The following is a 17,145-nucleotide window of genomic DNA, read 5'->3' on the forward strand; positions in this document are numbered from 1 at the left end:
ATGTGGTCCGTTATCTAAAACAACCTGCGTTCGAATGCCATGGCGTAGAAACAATGACCGGACTGTTTCGACAGTTTTCTGTGCAGACGTCGATGTCATTATTATTACCTCTAGCCATTTCGAGTACGAGTCGACAGCAACTAGAAACAACTTGCCTTCCTTTCCAGCGAAGTTAAGATGCACCCTTTCCCAACTGTTTATGCACCACTTCCAAGGTGTCAGGGGTGTGGCCTGCTCAGCAGATCTTACGCATTGACAAATTTCAAACTGTTTCATAGTCTGCTCCTGGCGACTGTCGATCTTAGGCCACCACACCATTGACCTTGCAGTGCCTTCATTTTAGTTATGCCAGGGGGATCGGTGGCCGAGTGGCAATATGTTTTTCATGCAACAATGACACTACTTCACTTTCGAGAGGTTTCTGAATGAATCACCACTCTGTTACCCCAACCTAGGCGACTGTCATCCACGGAAAGTTCAAATCGCCTTACGAAGAAAGGCTGGTATTTATCGTCTCAGCCTGAGGCCAGCCACGCCATGTCATCTCGTGAACCACGCTCAAGACCGCGTCTTTCGTTCTTTCTCGCTCAATATCTTTCGCAGTTATCGGCAGTTCTTTGAGAGGCGAAAAGTAAAAAATTTCCTCTGCTTCGGCCATTGTATCTGACAGTGGTAGGCGCGACAAGCCTTCGGCGTTGCTGATCTTTTTTCCTGCTTTGTACAGAGTACGAAACCGATAATTCGCAAAAAACAGGACACAGCGATGCACTCGAGCTGCAGCTACCGCACTTGTGTGATGTTTGACACCGAAGATCACATTGAGTGGCTGGTGATCTGTGATCACGTTGAAGTCGCGGCCGTAGAGGTACTTATGGCATTTCTTAATTCCAACTACAATGGCTAGAGCTTCTTTTTCAATGTGCGCATAGTTACGCTCAGCAGGGGTCAAGGATCGTGACGCGAACGCAATTGGTCGTTCCACCCCGTCTACGATGTGTGACAGTACTGCACCCAAGCCGTAACCTGATGCATCACACGTCAACTAAATTGATTTCGTTACGGCATACAGTTCTAAGACCGGGTCTTGGCTTAGCAACTGTTTACATCGCTCGAACCTTTCGTCACATTGACTTGACCACTTCCATATGTTGCCCTTACGCAGCAGCTGGTCTCTAGCACATTTGTAGGGCTAGGCGAAAATTTGGCATAGAAATTTACCATGCCCAAAAATGCCTTTAGCTGTGTCACGTTTTTGGGTTTAGGCGCTTCTCGAATCGCCTTCATCTAGTCTGGTGTGGGATTTAGGCCATGCCTGTCTAGTTCGTGTCCCAGGTGCTGGACTCATTCCTGCAAGAACTTGCATTTCGCCACATTTACGCGGATACCGTGCTCTCACAACGTCTGAAGAACTTGTTCGGTTCGGCGGTAGCACTCTGCTGAGTCTTTGCCAGCGATCAGCACGTCGTCTAAGTAACAAGCTGTGCCAGGAATGTTTTGCAAAACCTGGTCCATTACCACCTGAAACATAGCGGGTACGCTTGCTACGCCATACGGTAATCGCCGAAACTTAAACAGTCCCATGTGCGTATTAATCGTGAGCAACTCTTGTGACCGCTCGTCCAGTTCGAGCTGCAGGTAGGCCTTTGACAGGTCTAAGACGTTGAACACGGTTCCTCCAACCAGGGACGCGAAGATGTCCTCTGGTAGTGGCAGAGGATAGTGGTCCACTTCAATTGCCTGATCTGCAGTGACTTTGTAATCCCCACATAGCCTTAGCTCTTTTCTGTTTTTCTTGGGCACGATAACTAGCGGCGTAGCCCAAGCACTATGCCTGACTCGATGCGTGAAACCAGTTTTTTTCCAAATCCTTTAGTTCTTTTTCCACTTGCTCGTGCAAGGCATATGGTACGCGTCTCGCCTTTCGAAACACTGGATTCGAATTCTCTTTCGTTACAATGCTTCCTGTGAATCCTTTGATGGCACCGTAACCTGGCTCAAACACATCGCGGTACTGCTCTTTTAGTCGTTTTTTTGCATCCGCAGTTTCCATCTGCCCGACTTCTTGCACGTTCAGCACAACTTCGTGTTGCAACCGTTGAACGGCGTCATGCAGATTTGTCTTGATTTTTGAAAGCCGTCACGACCCAGGAGAGTCGGCATGCGTGCTCCTTTTTCATGTTTTGCAATCAGCAGGGGCAGGTGGTAACTTTGGTCACCGTAGCGTACCTCAACCTGAGCTACTCCCTTTACGCCTATGGAGGTACCATTGTACACTCCGAGATTAACGTCCTCATTTCGGTACGTTAATTTAGGGAAGTTCTCGCAGAAGTCTTTCTCTGACATAATCGCCGCAGCCGCTCCTGTGTCTAATTCCAGAGGAATTTTCTTGCCGTTTACCTTTGCTTTGACGATTAGGGGGGGGCGGACCTTCATCTTTGTTCGCACGACAAATAGTTAGCATATCTTTTTCAGATAGATTTTCATGAAAGAAGACGCCGTCCGAAACTCCAACGGCTCCCTTTTTTTTTCTTTTTTTTTTATTCACTTTGTTACTTCATTTTGTTGTTGGGTTCGACTGCTCCCTTCTTTGTGACGATGCCGTCCGTAGACATACGTTTGGCGCTTTTTTTTTTTTTTTTTTGTCACGCGATGGTGTGGTCAGCCAATGAGTTTGTTAGAATTGTGTCACAAGGTATAAAATGGCGCATGAAATAAATATAAGAAATGCAAAGAAGCGCGCAGTTCCCCCTCGGCGCTTTATTGGCTTTACTCTTCCAGAGGCGAGCATCGCAGTGCCATGGCGTTCAACTTGTGCCGTCTTCTTGGCGCCATGAAAGACCCTCTTGAAGCAATTAATTTGCTTTAGCGCGTTGGCCTGCTCCTGGCTTCCGGGTTTTCGTGCGTGTCCAGAGTGCGAAGCTGCGACGACAAGCTGCAAGTCCGCGCTAGATCTGCGGATGGCTACGCGGGGGGGGGGGGGGGGGGGGGGAAGGGGGGGGGGAAGCCGGTGTCAAAGTTCAGTGCCGGGGCGATGTCTCGGTACGGAGCGGTTCCCTTTTCGAAGGATCGCACGCACCTGACGCTTCTCCAACTCATGAAAATCATCCTCCGGATGCCAGAACCTACCGTGCGCCGTCATTCACCGGGAGGCTGATATCGCAAGTAAGACAATAACTGATTGGGCGAGCCTTTGTCGGTAGGTTGTGGTAAATGCCGTCTTTAAGCATTCAGACATGATTGGTGGCGAAGGCGTGACTGTAGAACTAGACGAGAGTATGTTCGGTCGGCACAAGTACCATCGCGGGTAGTTAAGGCCTGGCCAGTGGGTTTTCGGCGATGTGGCGCGTTGCAGCGGGTGCTGCTTTTTTGTTCGCGTGGAGACCTGTGACGCTAAAACCCTGCAAGGGCCGAGTGGGTCCACCCTGAAACAAGAATAATCACTGATTGTTGGGCTGGCTATCGCAAGCTTGCAGATGACGCTCGCTTCACGCACCTCACCGTCAACCACAAGCTTAACTTTGTCGACGCGAACACTAATGCGCACGCCAATACGGTGGATTGCACCTGGGCCCACGCCAAAAACTCTCTTCCATCTGGACGGCGCGAGAGCCACCATTTCACAGTGGTCAACTTGCAAAGTTCATGTTTTGGAGGAGAGACAAGGCGCGCGGAAACACTGATAGATTCCAGTCGTTCGTCGCCGCGGCCGCCAAAATCTAGAGCCCCGACGCAGACAGGGCGAGGATTCTGACGGCCCCGGTGACTTTGAGGGATCCGCTGCGCTGAGCCCGTCACCCGCCTGCATGCATAAAGACGACTTATACGCCAACCGCTCGTCAAGTGCTCGTTACGTCAGTTATAGGTTCTGGTAGCGGTCTTAACGGTCCTTTCCAGGGCCCCCATATTTTGCAAACGGAGCTGTGTTTTGAATGCGGCACCCCGTGTCTCTGTAAAAAGTTCACAGGAAAGACCCAGCAAAGGTATGTGGTCCCCAACTTGGATATCGCGTGTTATGATTCAAATAAAAATTGTTCTTGCTTATTTCGCGCCTTTGAACCCAATAAATGCCGCAGTTGCAGTCGTCCCGCGGTGCTGTTGCTCGCCCATTCGTCGTCGGCGTGGCTCAGCTTCGTCGTCTTTGCTAGCGGCGCACCGGCGGAGCCGGCCTTTGATCCGAATAAATGCCGCCGTTGCAGTCGTCCCGCGGTGTTGTTGCTTTCTCGATCGCCGCCGGCGTGTCTCAGCTTCGTCGTCTTTGCCAACGGCGCACCGGCGGAGGCGGTTGATCTGACACACCGCGTTCGGCTTTGGCTAGCAGACGGCGTTCGTAAAATGGCGTCAGCTGTTGCTGGCTTCACGCGGCGGTACCGTTCGTGCTTCTATTCATTCGGCGCTCGCTGCCATGGTGACGGCGAGGAAAGCAGACGAACTTTTTGATGCGGAAGAACGCTGCAACGCAGCGATACCAGGTGCGTTCTAAGGCCCTTCCAGCATGCTTTTCAATGGGCGGAAGGCGAACAAAAAGAGTTCGAAATAAGGACTTAACGCAGAAGGCTGCATTTCTCCAGCGCCTCATAATTTGACGAGCCTTGCACGAAAAGCATGTTTTTTTGGCCATCCCGCGTCCTGTTTTTTTTATCCGGATCATGGGTCTAAAGTATCAAACTGCCAAATAGCTTTTAATCTGCGGGGCGGAATATATATATAGAAAACATTAAGATAAAAGAAAATAAATGATGATGTCTAGTCCTCGATGGTCCACAATAGCGCCGCGGTTCACCCGACAGTAAGAACTCGAGAAGAGATCAAACCCGAGACAGCGGAATGCACGCCCTGCGCGATAAACTCTGCGCCACACCGCAGACGGCTTGAGAAGCATAAAACTTGCTTATGACCTTCAGGACGGTCCCTCCGAGCAGCTGGTGGAGGTGTGTCGCGCAAAATCCGTGCAGGAACTTTTCATAATGGTACTACCGTGAAACTACCTGGATAAAACAGTCGTGCATTGTCTCGGCCTTCTTAATCAAGGCCTACTTTCCTCAGGCGTCTGTCTAGATGAAATTAATACCGCAAATTACGTTTCTCTTCCAAGATTTCTCAGACAAACTGAGCAGAATTACAATCGCATTTGGAACCACCTTCCCCTTTTTTTTTTACGCTCTCTTTTTTGTGTCGAGGCGCTGTCAACGCTCACCAAAAACCCTGTCTAGAAGAGCTGTGATACCTGTGCCCTCATTTTTATTTTATGACATGAAAACGAATTTTTCCATTGAAATTTTGACAGGCTACCGGAGTCTGGAGGTAGACGGCGCAAGTGGAAGATTTTGATTGTTCGGATTGGAAACTCAGACTTGAACTTTGATTAGACGTTTCACTTCTCTTCTTCAGCAGATCGCCCGCGTGAGTGGAACTCCGAGAGTAGCCCGAGATAGATCCGATGTCCGAAACGAATGTACCGTTTATGAAAAGAAATTACTGAAGCAAATGTGAACAACAAATGTGACATCGCCAAATGTCAAGTATAGTTCTAAAATGTGCACTATTTTTCTCAGTATCATTAGCGATCCTCCTAGGACGGATGTCGTAGTGGTCACAGCCGGCTTGAGTCTGGGCTTGCTGCCCTTCAAGCTGTTCAAGTCGCAGAAGGATACTCAACTCGCACCACGCGGCTATTCAGTATTCAGAGCATAAGTGAGAAGGTTTAAGGTGACACTAGTTCTCTCGGAATACAGCTCGTGCAAAATCACCTTAACGTGGCTGGCCTCCATTGATGCCAAAGATGAAAGAGCGTGTTGGTGAAAATACGGGAGTCAAAGAAAGAATAAAAACACTTAAGGACAAGGGCAGACAGCACAGTTCTTTCAACTAGCAACACACATTTACTGGTGTCTCCTTCAATAGTGCTATCTTCTTCCTAACGTTTGAGACTAAAGAGGAAGATGCGGAATTAATATATTCATATACACCCGGAAAAAAAACACAAATTTACACCCAATACACTAAAGATAAAGAATTCAGAAAGAAAGAAAAAAGAAAAACACTATTGACAAATTGAGATAGAGCGCCCTTTGGCTAATCCAGCTCTGGTTTCAGGTAGTTGATCTCATTTCTAGACAAGGCGAGAGAAGGGGCAGCGATGTTGTGATCGTCATGGGCTATCTTGTATGCCTCAATGATCTCTCTCCCGAGCTTGTTCTTATGTCTCCCAATCGTGCAGGTGTCCTGGAATCGGGCTTCACAGTTCGTACAGAGACGTTGATGAACCACTATTGGGTGAAAAGTGTCGTCCGAAGCACGAGAGACCTCGAGGACGTGCTCTCGTAGGCGCGTGTTAAGGCAACGACCTGTCTGTCCAATGTATCGGTCGCCACAGGAGAGAGGGATGGAGTATACCACCCCCTCTTCACAGGGAACGGTCTGATGAGCGTGTTTGATGGAACATCTTTTGATGGATTCGTTATTGTTCACGCGCCTGCACAGTTGTTTCAGGCGCAACTTGCACGAGAAGACAACCGAAACGTTGAAGCGCGCTGCAATTGCCTTCAGTCTATGCGCCGAGTTGTGCACATAGGGAATGCAGATAACGCGTGAAGGCTTACTACGTGGAGCACGGGGCCTTTGGGTGGTTAGAATTAACTGAACAAGAATGGTGCTCAGTAGACCTTGCGGATAACCTGCTCTGAGGAGACGTTCTTGTTGTTTTGCAATGCTGAAGCTTGCAAAGTGAGAACATGATTTGGTGCGAGAAGATGAGAGGAGAGACCGGATGATTCCATGTTTTACCAGTTTAGAATGGGAACTGCAGAATGGAAGAATAGGTTTCCGAGACCGTTGTTGGAAGGCCCAACAAATGCCGGTCGGAAGAAGATGCAGACGAAGATTGAGATACTGGAGACCATCGCCTGAGCTGTCTTCCCTTGTGAAATTCAGGCCTGAGGACGAAGAAGTGAAGGCTTGAACTACAGAATCAGAAGAAACTGAGATCGGGTGAATGACTAAATAATCATCCACGTAACGAAAAACATGGAAGACAAGTGACAACTCTTCAAGGCGTGCTTCAATCTCCCTATCCACATACGTTAGAAATATTTCGCTGAGGACTGGGGCAAGGCAGGAGCCTATGCAGACACCTTTCTTTTGCCTGAGAATTTCCTTTCCATGTTCGACGAGTGTTGATTGTAGATATAGGGCCAAAAGGTCTAGGAAACCCCGTTCAGATACCCCAGATGAGTTCTGAAAGTCGCATGGGCCATGTTCGTGGATGGCACTTGACACAGAATCCATAAGAAATGTGGGATCTAATCGGTAATATAGTTCCTCAATGTCTAACGAAAACATGGTAAAGGCCTCGGGAGTTGAATGGAGGTCATGAAGTCGGGATACAAGTTCTGTGGAGTTGGCAACTCTGAAAGGTTGGTTGAGACTGATCGATGACAGATGCTTTTGCAGAAAAAGACCAAGAGGCTTCTGCCAACATCCCTTTTCTGAAATGATGCTTCTTAAGGGAACTCCTTCTTTATGGGTTTTTGCCGTGAAAAACACAGTTAGGTATTGCTTGGAAGGAGCCCCAATGGCAGCTTTAAGAGCCGGGAGATTAAGGGAGCAGCAAAGTTGCTTTGCCTTTGAACGGAGAGACCCTGAAGGCCTGGTCTTCAGAGTATCAAAATTCTTTTTCAATGCCTGGCTCACCTTCTGCCCATAGGAACCTTCATCTAAGATGACAAAAACACCTGTTTTATCTGATTCCAGTAGTTTCAGGTGACTTCTTTGCAATTCTTCGACTGTAGCCCGGATCGGAACTTTGCCCGTAGGTGGAGGAGCATGGGCGCAGGCGGATCGGACTCCAGCATCAAGAAAAGCTTGCCGGTCTTGTTCTGGAATGTGAGTCGCAACAGAATGAACTGAAGTTAGTTGGTCGACCCTTGTAGTCGGAAGGTTCGGGGAAAACTTGGGACCCTTGGAGAGGAGATCCAAGGTGCCAGAACTTAGTTGATGATCACATAGAACGACCGGAGGCTCCAATTTCGTTTGGGGGGTCTTATGGTGAAAAGTGGTCACACCGGTGACAACCTTCTTCCATGAAGATTCGAGAAGATTGGACGCAGCCTTTTGGAGGAAACGGAAAGATGGGTGGGTTCCATAACCTGGACCAAAGATGATGGTCATCTGCTGTGGGAGGATCGTTTCCATAAGGCGTAACTGTCGTGACACCTCCTTCCTTGAAATTTGCATGAGTCTGTAGTTTGAAGCCCAGTTGTGGCAAAAGAAACCCAGCATAGCTTCCACTCCAGGGTGAGGAATGCCTTTGCGGATGTGAAGCCCAAGGGAACGTAGCCTGAGGCGAAGAAGGGCCATGCTTGAGAAGAAGCTTGCTGCTTGAAAAAACCTTACAGGGTCGAATTCAGACGGTTTGAAGGTGGGACATGGACAAGACATAGAAAGCTCAAAAATATAAGGGACAAAGATGCAAGAGCGTGTTGGTGAAAATACGGGAGTCAAAGAAAGAATAAAAACACTTAAGGACAAGGACCGACAGCACAGTTCTTTCAACTAGCAACTAGTTGAAAGAACTGTGCTGTCAGGTCACAATAGGCTCCAACTGGAAAGGTGTCCAGAGGTTAAACATATGCGAACTCTTTCCCTCCCTGAACACCAAACAGCATTTCAGGGATTCTCGAGAGTTACGCCGCGAGCCCTGTCAGTTTTTATTCGAATGTTAAAGACGAATGTTAGTCTGGCAGAATTGGAGCAACTACTGTTGCAACTAACGTCGGATAAACCTCTGTTGGCGCTAGGCGAACAGGGAGTAGGAGCAGAAAAGAAAGAAGTCTGCTAAGAGGCCCCGGCACGTGGGTACGAAGAAAAACGGGAGAGAAAAAGAAGACCGACGACGTGGAACGTGAACGATTGAACATTTTTGGCCTTGCAAGCTTGAAAATGTCGATGTATCATTCTCAGCGGTGTAAATAGTAAAGTGTTGCTCGTTGTATGAAAATGGAACGATTACTGTGACGACCCGCAGCGACTGCAACAACTACAGCATCAGATTGTAGTGCCTGTAAAGGGCAACATCTTAAGCCTAGTTCACATGCAGCGATTTTGGCCCTAAAGCGGCGCGATTTCTGCCGTCGCGGCGCTCGTGCCGCAGAATTGCTGGTGCTGGCCAGAGCGCCGCGACGGCAGAAATCGCGCCGCTATCGCTGCATGTGAAACCCGCTTTACACCAACGGTCAGACGTCTTGCAACAGCTCATCCCTGTTATTAAAAGATTATACTGGCAGGAGTTGATTGCCCCGATTTACGCAAAACCAGCACCAACGCTCATTCGTCACAGCAACATGCCAGCTCTTCAGCGTAACCTTGCAGCTGTCATCACTGACCAGCACCAGCGAAGTAATGTCCGAATGGCCCTGCTCATTATCCAAGCTGTGGCAGTTTTAACAGATTCATTTGCACTTCCAAATGACATTTCTGCAAAGTTCTCACATTGTGCACAAACTACAGGCAGTCTGGCTCCTCTGCGGTCATCCGTCGAGGACGAGAATCTGGCCCAGCAGCGCTACGACAACACAATTCGCGCAAAATTTGAGATAATTCGACGAGCCGTTTTGGTTACTGCGTCGAAGATGCTCGACCGTTCCGACACTGAAAAACTTTACCAGCGCCTCAATTCGATTAAGCTTGTCACCACGAAGGACCTTGTGATTCCCGCTGTCCCTATACATGCAATTGTGTCCAACACCTACATGAATCAACTGAACATGAGGAGGTATGAAATGGAGATCAGAAAGCAGCAAGTTAGCTTCGACGTTACGGCTGGCGGAGGGGTCTTAGCTCCGTTTATGAAGGTTATCAAATCAATGGGGCCGAATACCTTGATCATTGGTGCGAAGTTGTACCCTTTCATTTATTTCAAAGCGGACGCCAATCCTTCGATCAATGCGGCTGCCGTCGGTGTCAGCATCGCTCATCTTTGGTGGAAGGTTTTGTGCGTCTGGTCCTGGGGCAACGCAGCAAGGTGGCCATCGACCGCGTGTTTAAAATGTATCGAACGACACTCACACTCGCCCTCCTATGTCGCAATGGTGTTGACTGCCCTCTATTAGCGACAAAACAAATGAATGTGATGAACTTACATGGTCTCTCAAGCCTAGGCCAAAATCTTGTGTCGTCGATCCATTAGCTGTCCGATTCCATTCCATAAATAAGAAAATACATGAGCTATGTTAAAATATAGATATCAAGTGATTAATTGAAAGCCCGAAATATCGAAAAGACCTAAGGAAAACTCAAGATTTCAACGCGGAACGTAAAAGAACACGAAAACAAAGCTCCGGTGGTGGCCGGTGCTGCACACAACGCGGAGCAACGGCGAGAAACTGAAGGTCGGCTATGACGGCAGCGTCACGTGACGTCAAAATGGCGGCGCCCATGAAATGTTGCCTGAAAGGGTCTACATGTCCCCCTGTCTCATTGTTCGATTATCACCACTTCCCATAAACTGTGTTCCCGAAAGTGCCAGACTACCAAAAGACAGGAGCATTAGTTGCAGTAACGGTTAAAACATTAAAAAAAAAACATCTAAAAAACTTTTTTTTTCGTCTTCTGCCGCCCCCCCCTTTTTTTTTCTCTGTTTGTTTCTGTTGGCCTGCCCTTTTGGTTCTGGCTTATTTTCTGTTGTTTGCTCGGTCGTTTCCGCTTCAAGTTTGCGATCGTTTCAACTTTACCATGGACGGGCCGGTTTCTCTTCGGTTAAAATATTCCTGCCACGAGTTTCTTCTTTTTAATGTAATTGAGATATGAAAATTAGTACAAAGTACTGAGAAATGTAATTAAGATAAAGTTCCAAATACTGTCAATCAAATCTATACATGATTTGCACTTCCGTCTTCCGGCCTCCACCAGAGATGTGGTAAGGAGCAACTCCCCTCTCATCGGGACTCTCTTTTGTGTGTTTCATACGTAGTCAGACGTCGCTATTCTCCCCCTAGAAGAATATAGAAGATTAACTCGTCACTCAAATTTTGCACAAAAGCGGCTTTTCTCTCTCTCTCTCTCTTCTGTGGTGGTGTGCAATGAACGATGTGAGGCCAGTGGAAAGCAGGTATTTTCTAGATACCAAATTACTACCAAAAGTAATTGAAATAGAGTATCTTGAGTAAAGTATTTGAGATAGGCACAAGTCAGGATCATATTGATGAAATGAATAAAGCGTTTGTTTCAAACGGTGTCTTGAAAAAGAGTTTGTCATAGATCGTTTCCTCACAAATCAAAGCACACTCAAAGGCTAGAAGATAGTGTTGAAATGTTGGTAAAAGGTGACTTAAAGAAGTATGAAGAAAATATACGGTAGGTATTAATGGCGGTACAGCATTCAAAACGATTCCGTGCCGAGTGCGCACTCGGCGAACCCGTAATTGTGAGTGGTGTCACTTGTTTATTACAATAACCCCCCGGCGTTGTAAGCGCCGTTCACCTGCACATGTGCGCGTTTAGAACATTATGAATGCTGGCGGTACAAAGGCCCTGTGTGGCTGATTTTCTCTCCGTCGGAGGGCCTGGAGCGATGGTCAAGGGGCGGCGTAACAGGCACCACTTCATTATTGGTTAGGGAAAGCTGTCGGACAGCACGAAAAGGGCCAAAAGACAGTTTCGGGAACTCCTCACACTTGTCATTTCCGAGCCGGGAGGTTCACAAGAGGATTTCGTCACCTTTGGTAAAGGCAGCAGGGAGGTGACGGTCGTCGTAACGCAGTTTTTGCTGTTGCTAAGGTTTAAGAGTGCGGATACGGGCGAGCTGACGGGTGTCTTCTGCCCTGTAAGTACCAGAATGGCGAAAGAGCGGTGCATTGTTGCAGTAACGGGTAAAAAATAAAAAAGCAATATAAAAAAATGAAAGACGTTTACAATTTCCTGTAATGACGAATTAGAGCGCAGCTCTTGAGAAAAAGGGGAAGGTACAAATAGGAGGGTATTCTCTCATCCTCCTCTGTACCCTCTCCTCCTCCCCTCCTCATCCTCCCCCTTTTCTCCTCCTATACTCTTCCTCACCATCCTCCCTCTTCTTCCTGCTTTTTTTCTCCTCCCCTCCTCCTTTTTCTCCTCCTCCCCTCCTCTCTCTCCTCTTCCTCGGGACGTCACTCGTGAAGGCCTCGTGAAGGTCAATGTGAAGGTCGTGACCTTGGTGACTTCACTTGTTTAGGTCACGTGAAAGTCACTGTGAAGGTCGTGACCTTCGTTGTGACCTTCAAGAACGACCTTCGTGACGTCACTCGTGACCCTAGTGATTCCCGTGACGTTACTTGTCACCCTCGTAAAGTCACACGCGACGTCACGTGTGACGTCATTATGGGAAATGTCCCATAATCCAATGCACAGTATGGTTTTCGTAATGGACGATCTACTGAACATGCCCCACTAATACAGAAAGAAATAATATTCAAATCGATTGAAGGAAAGTGTATGATTCTTGGGGGTTTCGTACGAAAATCCCAAGAGTCATGACAGACTGTTTACGAAATGGCAAGTATGAGCCTACCAATTCAGTTGTTACACCATGAAAGCCATAAAAAAAAAGTTTGTTCGGTAGAGTGGTATGATTGATACGATCGAAGAATTTTCAAAAGTCTTCGATCGTGTCGATCTCGGTATCAATGTCTGGGAGAAGCTATACTTGTCCGAGACATTCCGTGCACAGCGTTTGCGCGCCTTTGTACTTGTGAGGCTGGCTTCTGCTACCTGATGATGATCAAAGCTTTGCAAGTTATGTATCATCCGAACTTACGATTCAGGCGCTCTGAGCAATCGAATGAATCTGAATATTTTGAAAGCACATGTGCCGCGAGCAACTTTCCTGGTATTTCCTAAGTGGGAAGTGTGGTCGTTATGGTTTAGGAAAAACACTATCACTCGCAGCTTTCGGAGCTTCAGTTCTTGAAAGAAACCCAAAATTTTCTTCCTAGGTGGGTTTGAGAACGAAGATGGTACATTGAGTTGCAGAAAAGTGATCATCAGCCCCTGCAGCTTCTCTCTTCCAGAGCAAATTTAATTGTTTGGATATTTTTGGCAGCTGCTTGACCATGTGTAGCCTATTTCACACTCCGCTATCGTTGTTGTGCTTTGCGAAAAAAAATCTGAACTTGACACAGAGCTCTTATTAGATTACTTCCATACAAAAGAAAAAAAAAGTTCATTTCGGGGTTTAGAGAAAATTCGCCCTTGAAAGGTTAAAACACTACATCTCATTCGTGTGACCCATCTCTATAATTACACCATAATTAAGGATTGCAAATAAGCAGCAAACTGGATATTCACTTTATTGACCAGATAGCTGATTTAACACGAAATTCAAACTTGTACATCATACGTTTTAGACTCTGTCTGGAAAAGATTATTAGGCAGAACGAAACACGGAAATCAGATGTTAAGACATGACCTCCCATAATTGCTAAAAAACACAAAAAGAAACAATATCTGCGTTGAAACTCTAGCACCACGTTTCATCACTGGTAAGGTTATGTTTTAGAGCGCAGCTCTTAGGCGCCCGTTCCCGGCTTGAGCGGCGTCGGCGTCGCCATCGCCGTCGGCGTAACCGCAACCCTCGTAACCCTCGTGAGGGTTACGAGGGTTACGAAGGGTAATCTCATGAGGGTTACCCTCACGAGGATCACGAGGGCCACGAGGGTTACTTACTCTCGTAACCCTACCGAGGGTTACGAGGGTTAGTTAACCTCAGAAGGGTTACCTTCAAGAGGGTCACAAGGGTTAAGAGAGTTACCCTCACGAGGGTCACGAGAGTTGCCCTCACAAGGGTTACTAGGGTTACCCTCACGAGGGTCACGATGGTTACCCAGGTCACGTGACCCCCCGGGGTCACGTGACCTGGGGATACGCCCGAGGTCATGTGACCTCCCGTTGACGTCATTGCCACTGATGACGTCATCAGTGACGTCACTGATGACGTCACCGGCATCCGCATCGTCATCGTCATCATCACTGATGACGTCATCAGTGACGTCACTGATGACGTCACCGGCGTCCGCATCGTCATCATCATCCTCACTGATGGCATCATCAGTGACGTTACTGATGACGTCATCGTCATCGTCATGTGGCCCCAGGTCACGTGACTCCCCCCCCCCCGACGTCACGTGACGCCCCAAGGTCACGTGACTCTCACAAGGTCACGTGACCCCCAAGGTCACGTCACCCCCCCCGCCCCCCAAGGTCACTTGACCCACCCCCCAGTACCCTTCCCTCCTCCTCCTCAAGAGCTGCGCTCTCATTCGGCGTTACAGGGAGTTGTAAACGGCTTTCATTTTTTAGAGCGCAGCTCTTACCGCTCATTCACACTGGAAGCGGATCCGCGTTCGCAAAGCGTTTGCGAACGCGGTTGTATAAAGATCCAGTACAATTGCACGCGCACTCGATGACATCAAGTGCGCGTGCAATGGTACTGGATCGTTATACAACCGCGTTCGCAACCGCTTTGCGAACGCGGATTCGCTTCCAGTGTGAATGAGCGGTTAGGGGCCCGTTCCCGGCTTGAGCGGCGTCGGCGTCGCCGTCGGCGTAACCAAGGTCAACCCAAGGTCAGGTGACCTCCAAGGTCACTTGACCCCCGAGGTCACGTGAAACCTCCCCCGAGGTCACGTGACCTCCCTCCTTCGAGGTCACGTGACCCTCCTCGCCGAGGTCACGTGACCCCCTCCGCCGAGGTCACGTGACCTCCCCGATGACGTCATGGTCACTGATAACGTCACCGGCATCCGCATCGTCATCATCATCATCACTAATGACGTCACCAGTGACGTCACTGATGACGTCACCGGCATCCGCATCGTCATCGCCATCATCACTGATGACATCATCAGTGACGTCACTGATCACGTCACCGGCATCCGCATCGTCATCGTCATCATCACGGATGACGTCATCAGTGACGTCACTGACATCCGCATCGTCATCGTCATCATCGCTGATGACGTCATAAGTAACGTCACTGATGACGTCATCGGGATCCGCATCGGAATCGTCACTGATGACGTCATCGGTGACGTCACTGGTGGCATCATCAGCATCGTCACGTGACCCCCCAGGTCACTTGACCCCCCCCCCCAGTACCCTTCCCTCCTCCTCCTCAAGAGCTGCGCTCTAAATCGGTGTTACACGGCTTTCACTTTTTCGATACGAAAATATACTCTGTTGTCACGAACGCTTACGCCGACCCACAAGCTGAATTTGAAGTATTGCCAGCATTTTTTGTTTGTTTTTTTCATGGCCAGATCTGTAACTATTGGTATAATAATTTTTTTTACAATATAGTTTGTGCTTCGTTTTTGTTGCGCGAATGTATAGACGCTTTACAGCAGCTGTTCATGGGCACCACCATAGCCGCCTTTCAGTGTTTGTTCCCTTTTATTGGGTGTATTTTACTTGATGATTACCACAGCAAGGCAGGTTATTGCCATATAATATACTAGTCGGGCACGTAGCCACGGGGGGGGGCATGGTTCCCGGTCACCCCCCCCCCCCCTGAAATCTTTCATTTTGCTGGGAACTCCTCTTCGCCCTCCCCCTCATACAGCATGTTGTCACAGGCGCCCCCCCCCCCCCCCCAAAACAAAATCCAGGCAACGTGCCTAATTCTAGTGTGTCAATCTCCCCAGCATCGGTCTCTGTGGTCAACGCCCGCTTCAGTGGCTCGGCATCTGGGAAAGACAAGAGAAGGTAAGCGATGGTCGGTGTAATCTTCCGCGTGTGAAAGGCGTCTATTTTGTTTGAGGTTGCATCATTTGTTTCGTCTGTCTGCCTCTTCCCTCAAAAAAAGTGGGGGTCGGCCTGGTCAAGCCAACACATGTTGGCGTTCTGCCAATGCCCGTCATTTGTACGTATGTATGAACGACACAAACTAAATTTCAGAAGAGCATAAGCGCCCAACGTGCACGGGCGAGCACGAGAAACGATGACATTGAGGGTGGAGGAGGAACCTCAGAGCCACGAGCCACAGTTTTTTAGCCACACGGATGGGTGCCGCCATCTAGTGGCGTCGCACTGTGCTGCGCAGAACTTGTGCACTTGCGCAGTGAGAATCCCCAATCGTTATGGTGGACCCAAAGAGTGGGGGCCTCCTACTCCGAAGGCTGGTTCACGGTTTTGCGACCGACTACGACCAACTGCTGCACAACCGGTTTTTTAATCCGCTTACGACAGCCATCGCTTCCGTGCGGCCCGGTCGTAAGCAGTCGGGAGAGACTTAAAAACGGCTGTGTCGGAGTCGGTTGGAGTCGGTCGCACAAGTGTGAACTAGTCTTAAAGCTTTCTATCGTTATGTTTTAGGATAGCGGGTCTCACGTTTTGGGTCCTCCCAATAGCATGAAGCGTCTCACTGCGCGTGCGGAGTGAGACCATGCTGTTCGTGGAATTCAGATGTTTAGGGCCCCCTATTCTAAAACTCTCTCATTTCTATTCGGGCCATTGCACTGGACTATATGCAACGCACGATGTGGTACGCATCGTCCTGTACGTTTATTTGGGCATCCGGACGAACTCACTTCTTCCCTATAGCTTGGTGTATTAATTAACAAAACAGCTTATATGATTAAATCATCAATTAACTTGGTCAATCCTCGCTTTGGGTAAGAGTAAAAAGCTCTCGCAAATACCAACCGCAACATTTTTATTCAACAAAAATATTCTAACGATGTTCTAAAATTTTTCGCTAACTTTTTAACTAGTCTACAACGATCTTTGTTTCTGTAGTGCACAAAAATGAGAGCAATGACAACGTCACTATTGAAACACAAGGCATACTCCACAAGAGCGGTATTGAAGACGACACATAGCTGCAAGGGCCTAAGGACTATCGACAAGATGCGTGGGACTATGAAGCAAGACAAGACAAAAGCAGCTCGAAGACTGGACCCACCCCAGGAAATAGGCACAGCACAGAAATCAAATATTCTATATCCTGATACTCAATGCATCCTTTCACATAACGAAATCATAATCATACCAAATACTTTACTAGGGGGAATACATTCCACTCCTCTCAAATACAATAGCCTCGGCGCGGACAGGATTTCTGGGCTTGGCGAGAGCCATCTATCGTCGGGGAGGTCTCGGCTATAGGGCGGTAAATGATGA

The 17,145-nt window shown here is 48.3% G+C and overlaps 1 protein-coding gene across 1 annotated transcript; it reads right to left on the reverse strand.

Moving 5' to 3' along the window:
- Window positions 1-6,072: 6,072 nt before the first annotated feature.
- LOC121835424 lies at window positions 6,073-8,355 on the reverse strand. The gene has a single exon (XM_042289606.1). It carries the CDS (start codon window positions 8,353-8,355, stop codon window positions 6,073-6,075), a length of 2,283 nt encoding a protein of 760 aa, XP_042145540.1.
- Between the last annotated feature and the right edge of the window lie 8,790 nt (window positions 8,356-17,145).

This window comes from Ixodes scapularis, unplaced genomic scaffold, assembly GCF_016920785.2.
Source record: "Ixodes scapularis isolate PalLabHiFi unplaced genomic scaffold, ASM1692078v2 PGA_scaffold13__105_contigs__length_92229423, whole genome shotgun sequence".
Lineage (NCBI taxonomy): Eukaryota > Metazoa > Arthropoda > Arachnida > Ixodida > Ixodidae > Ixodes > Ixodes scapularis.

What these genes read in the sequence shown, in the direction of transcription:
- LOC121835424 (XM_042289606.1), bottom strand. Translation starts at nt 8,355, where the DNA reads ATGGCCCTTCTTCGCCTCAGGCTACGTTCCCTTGGGCTTCACATCCGC.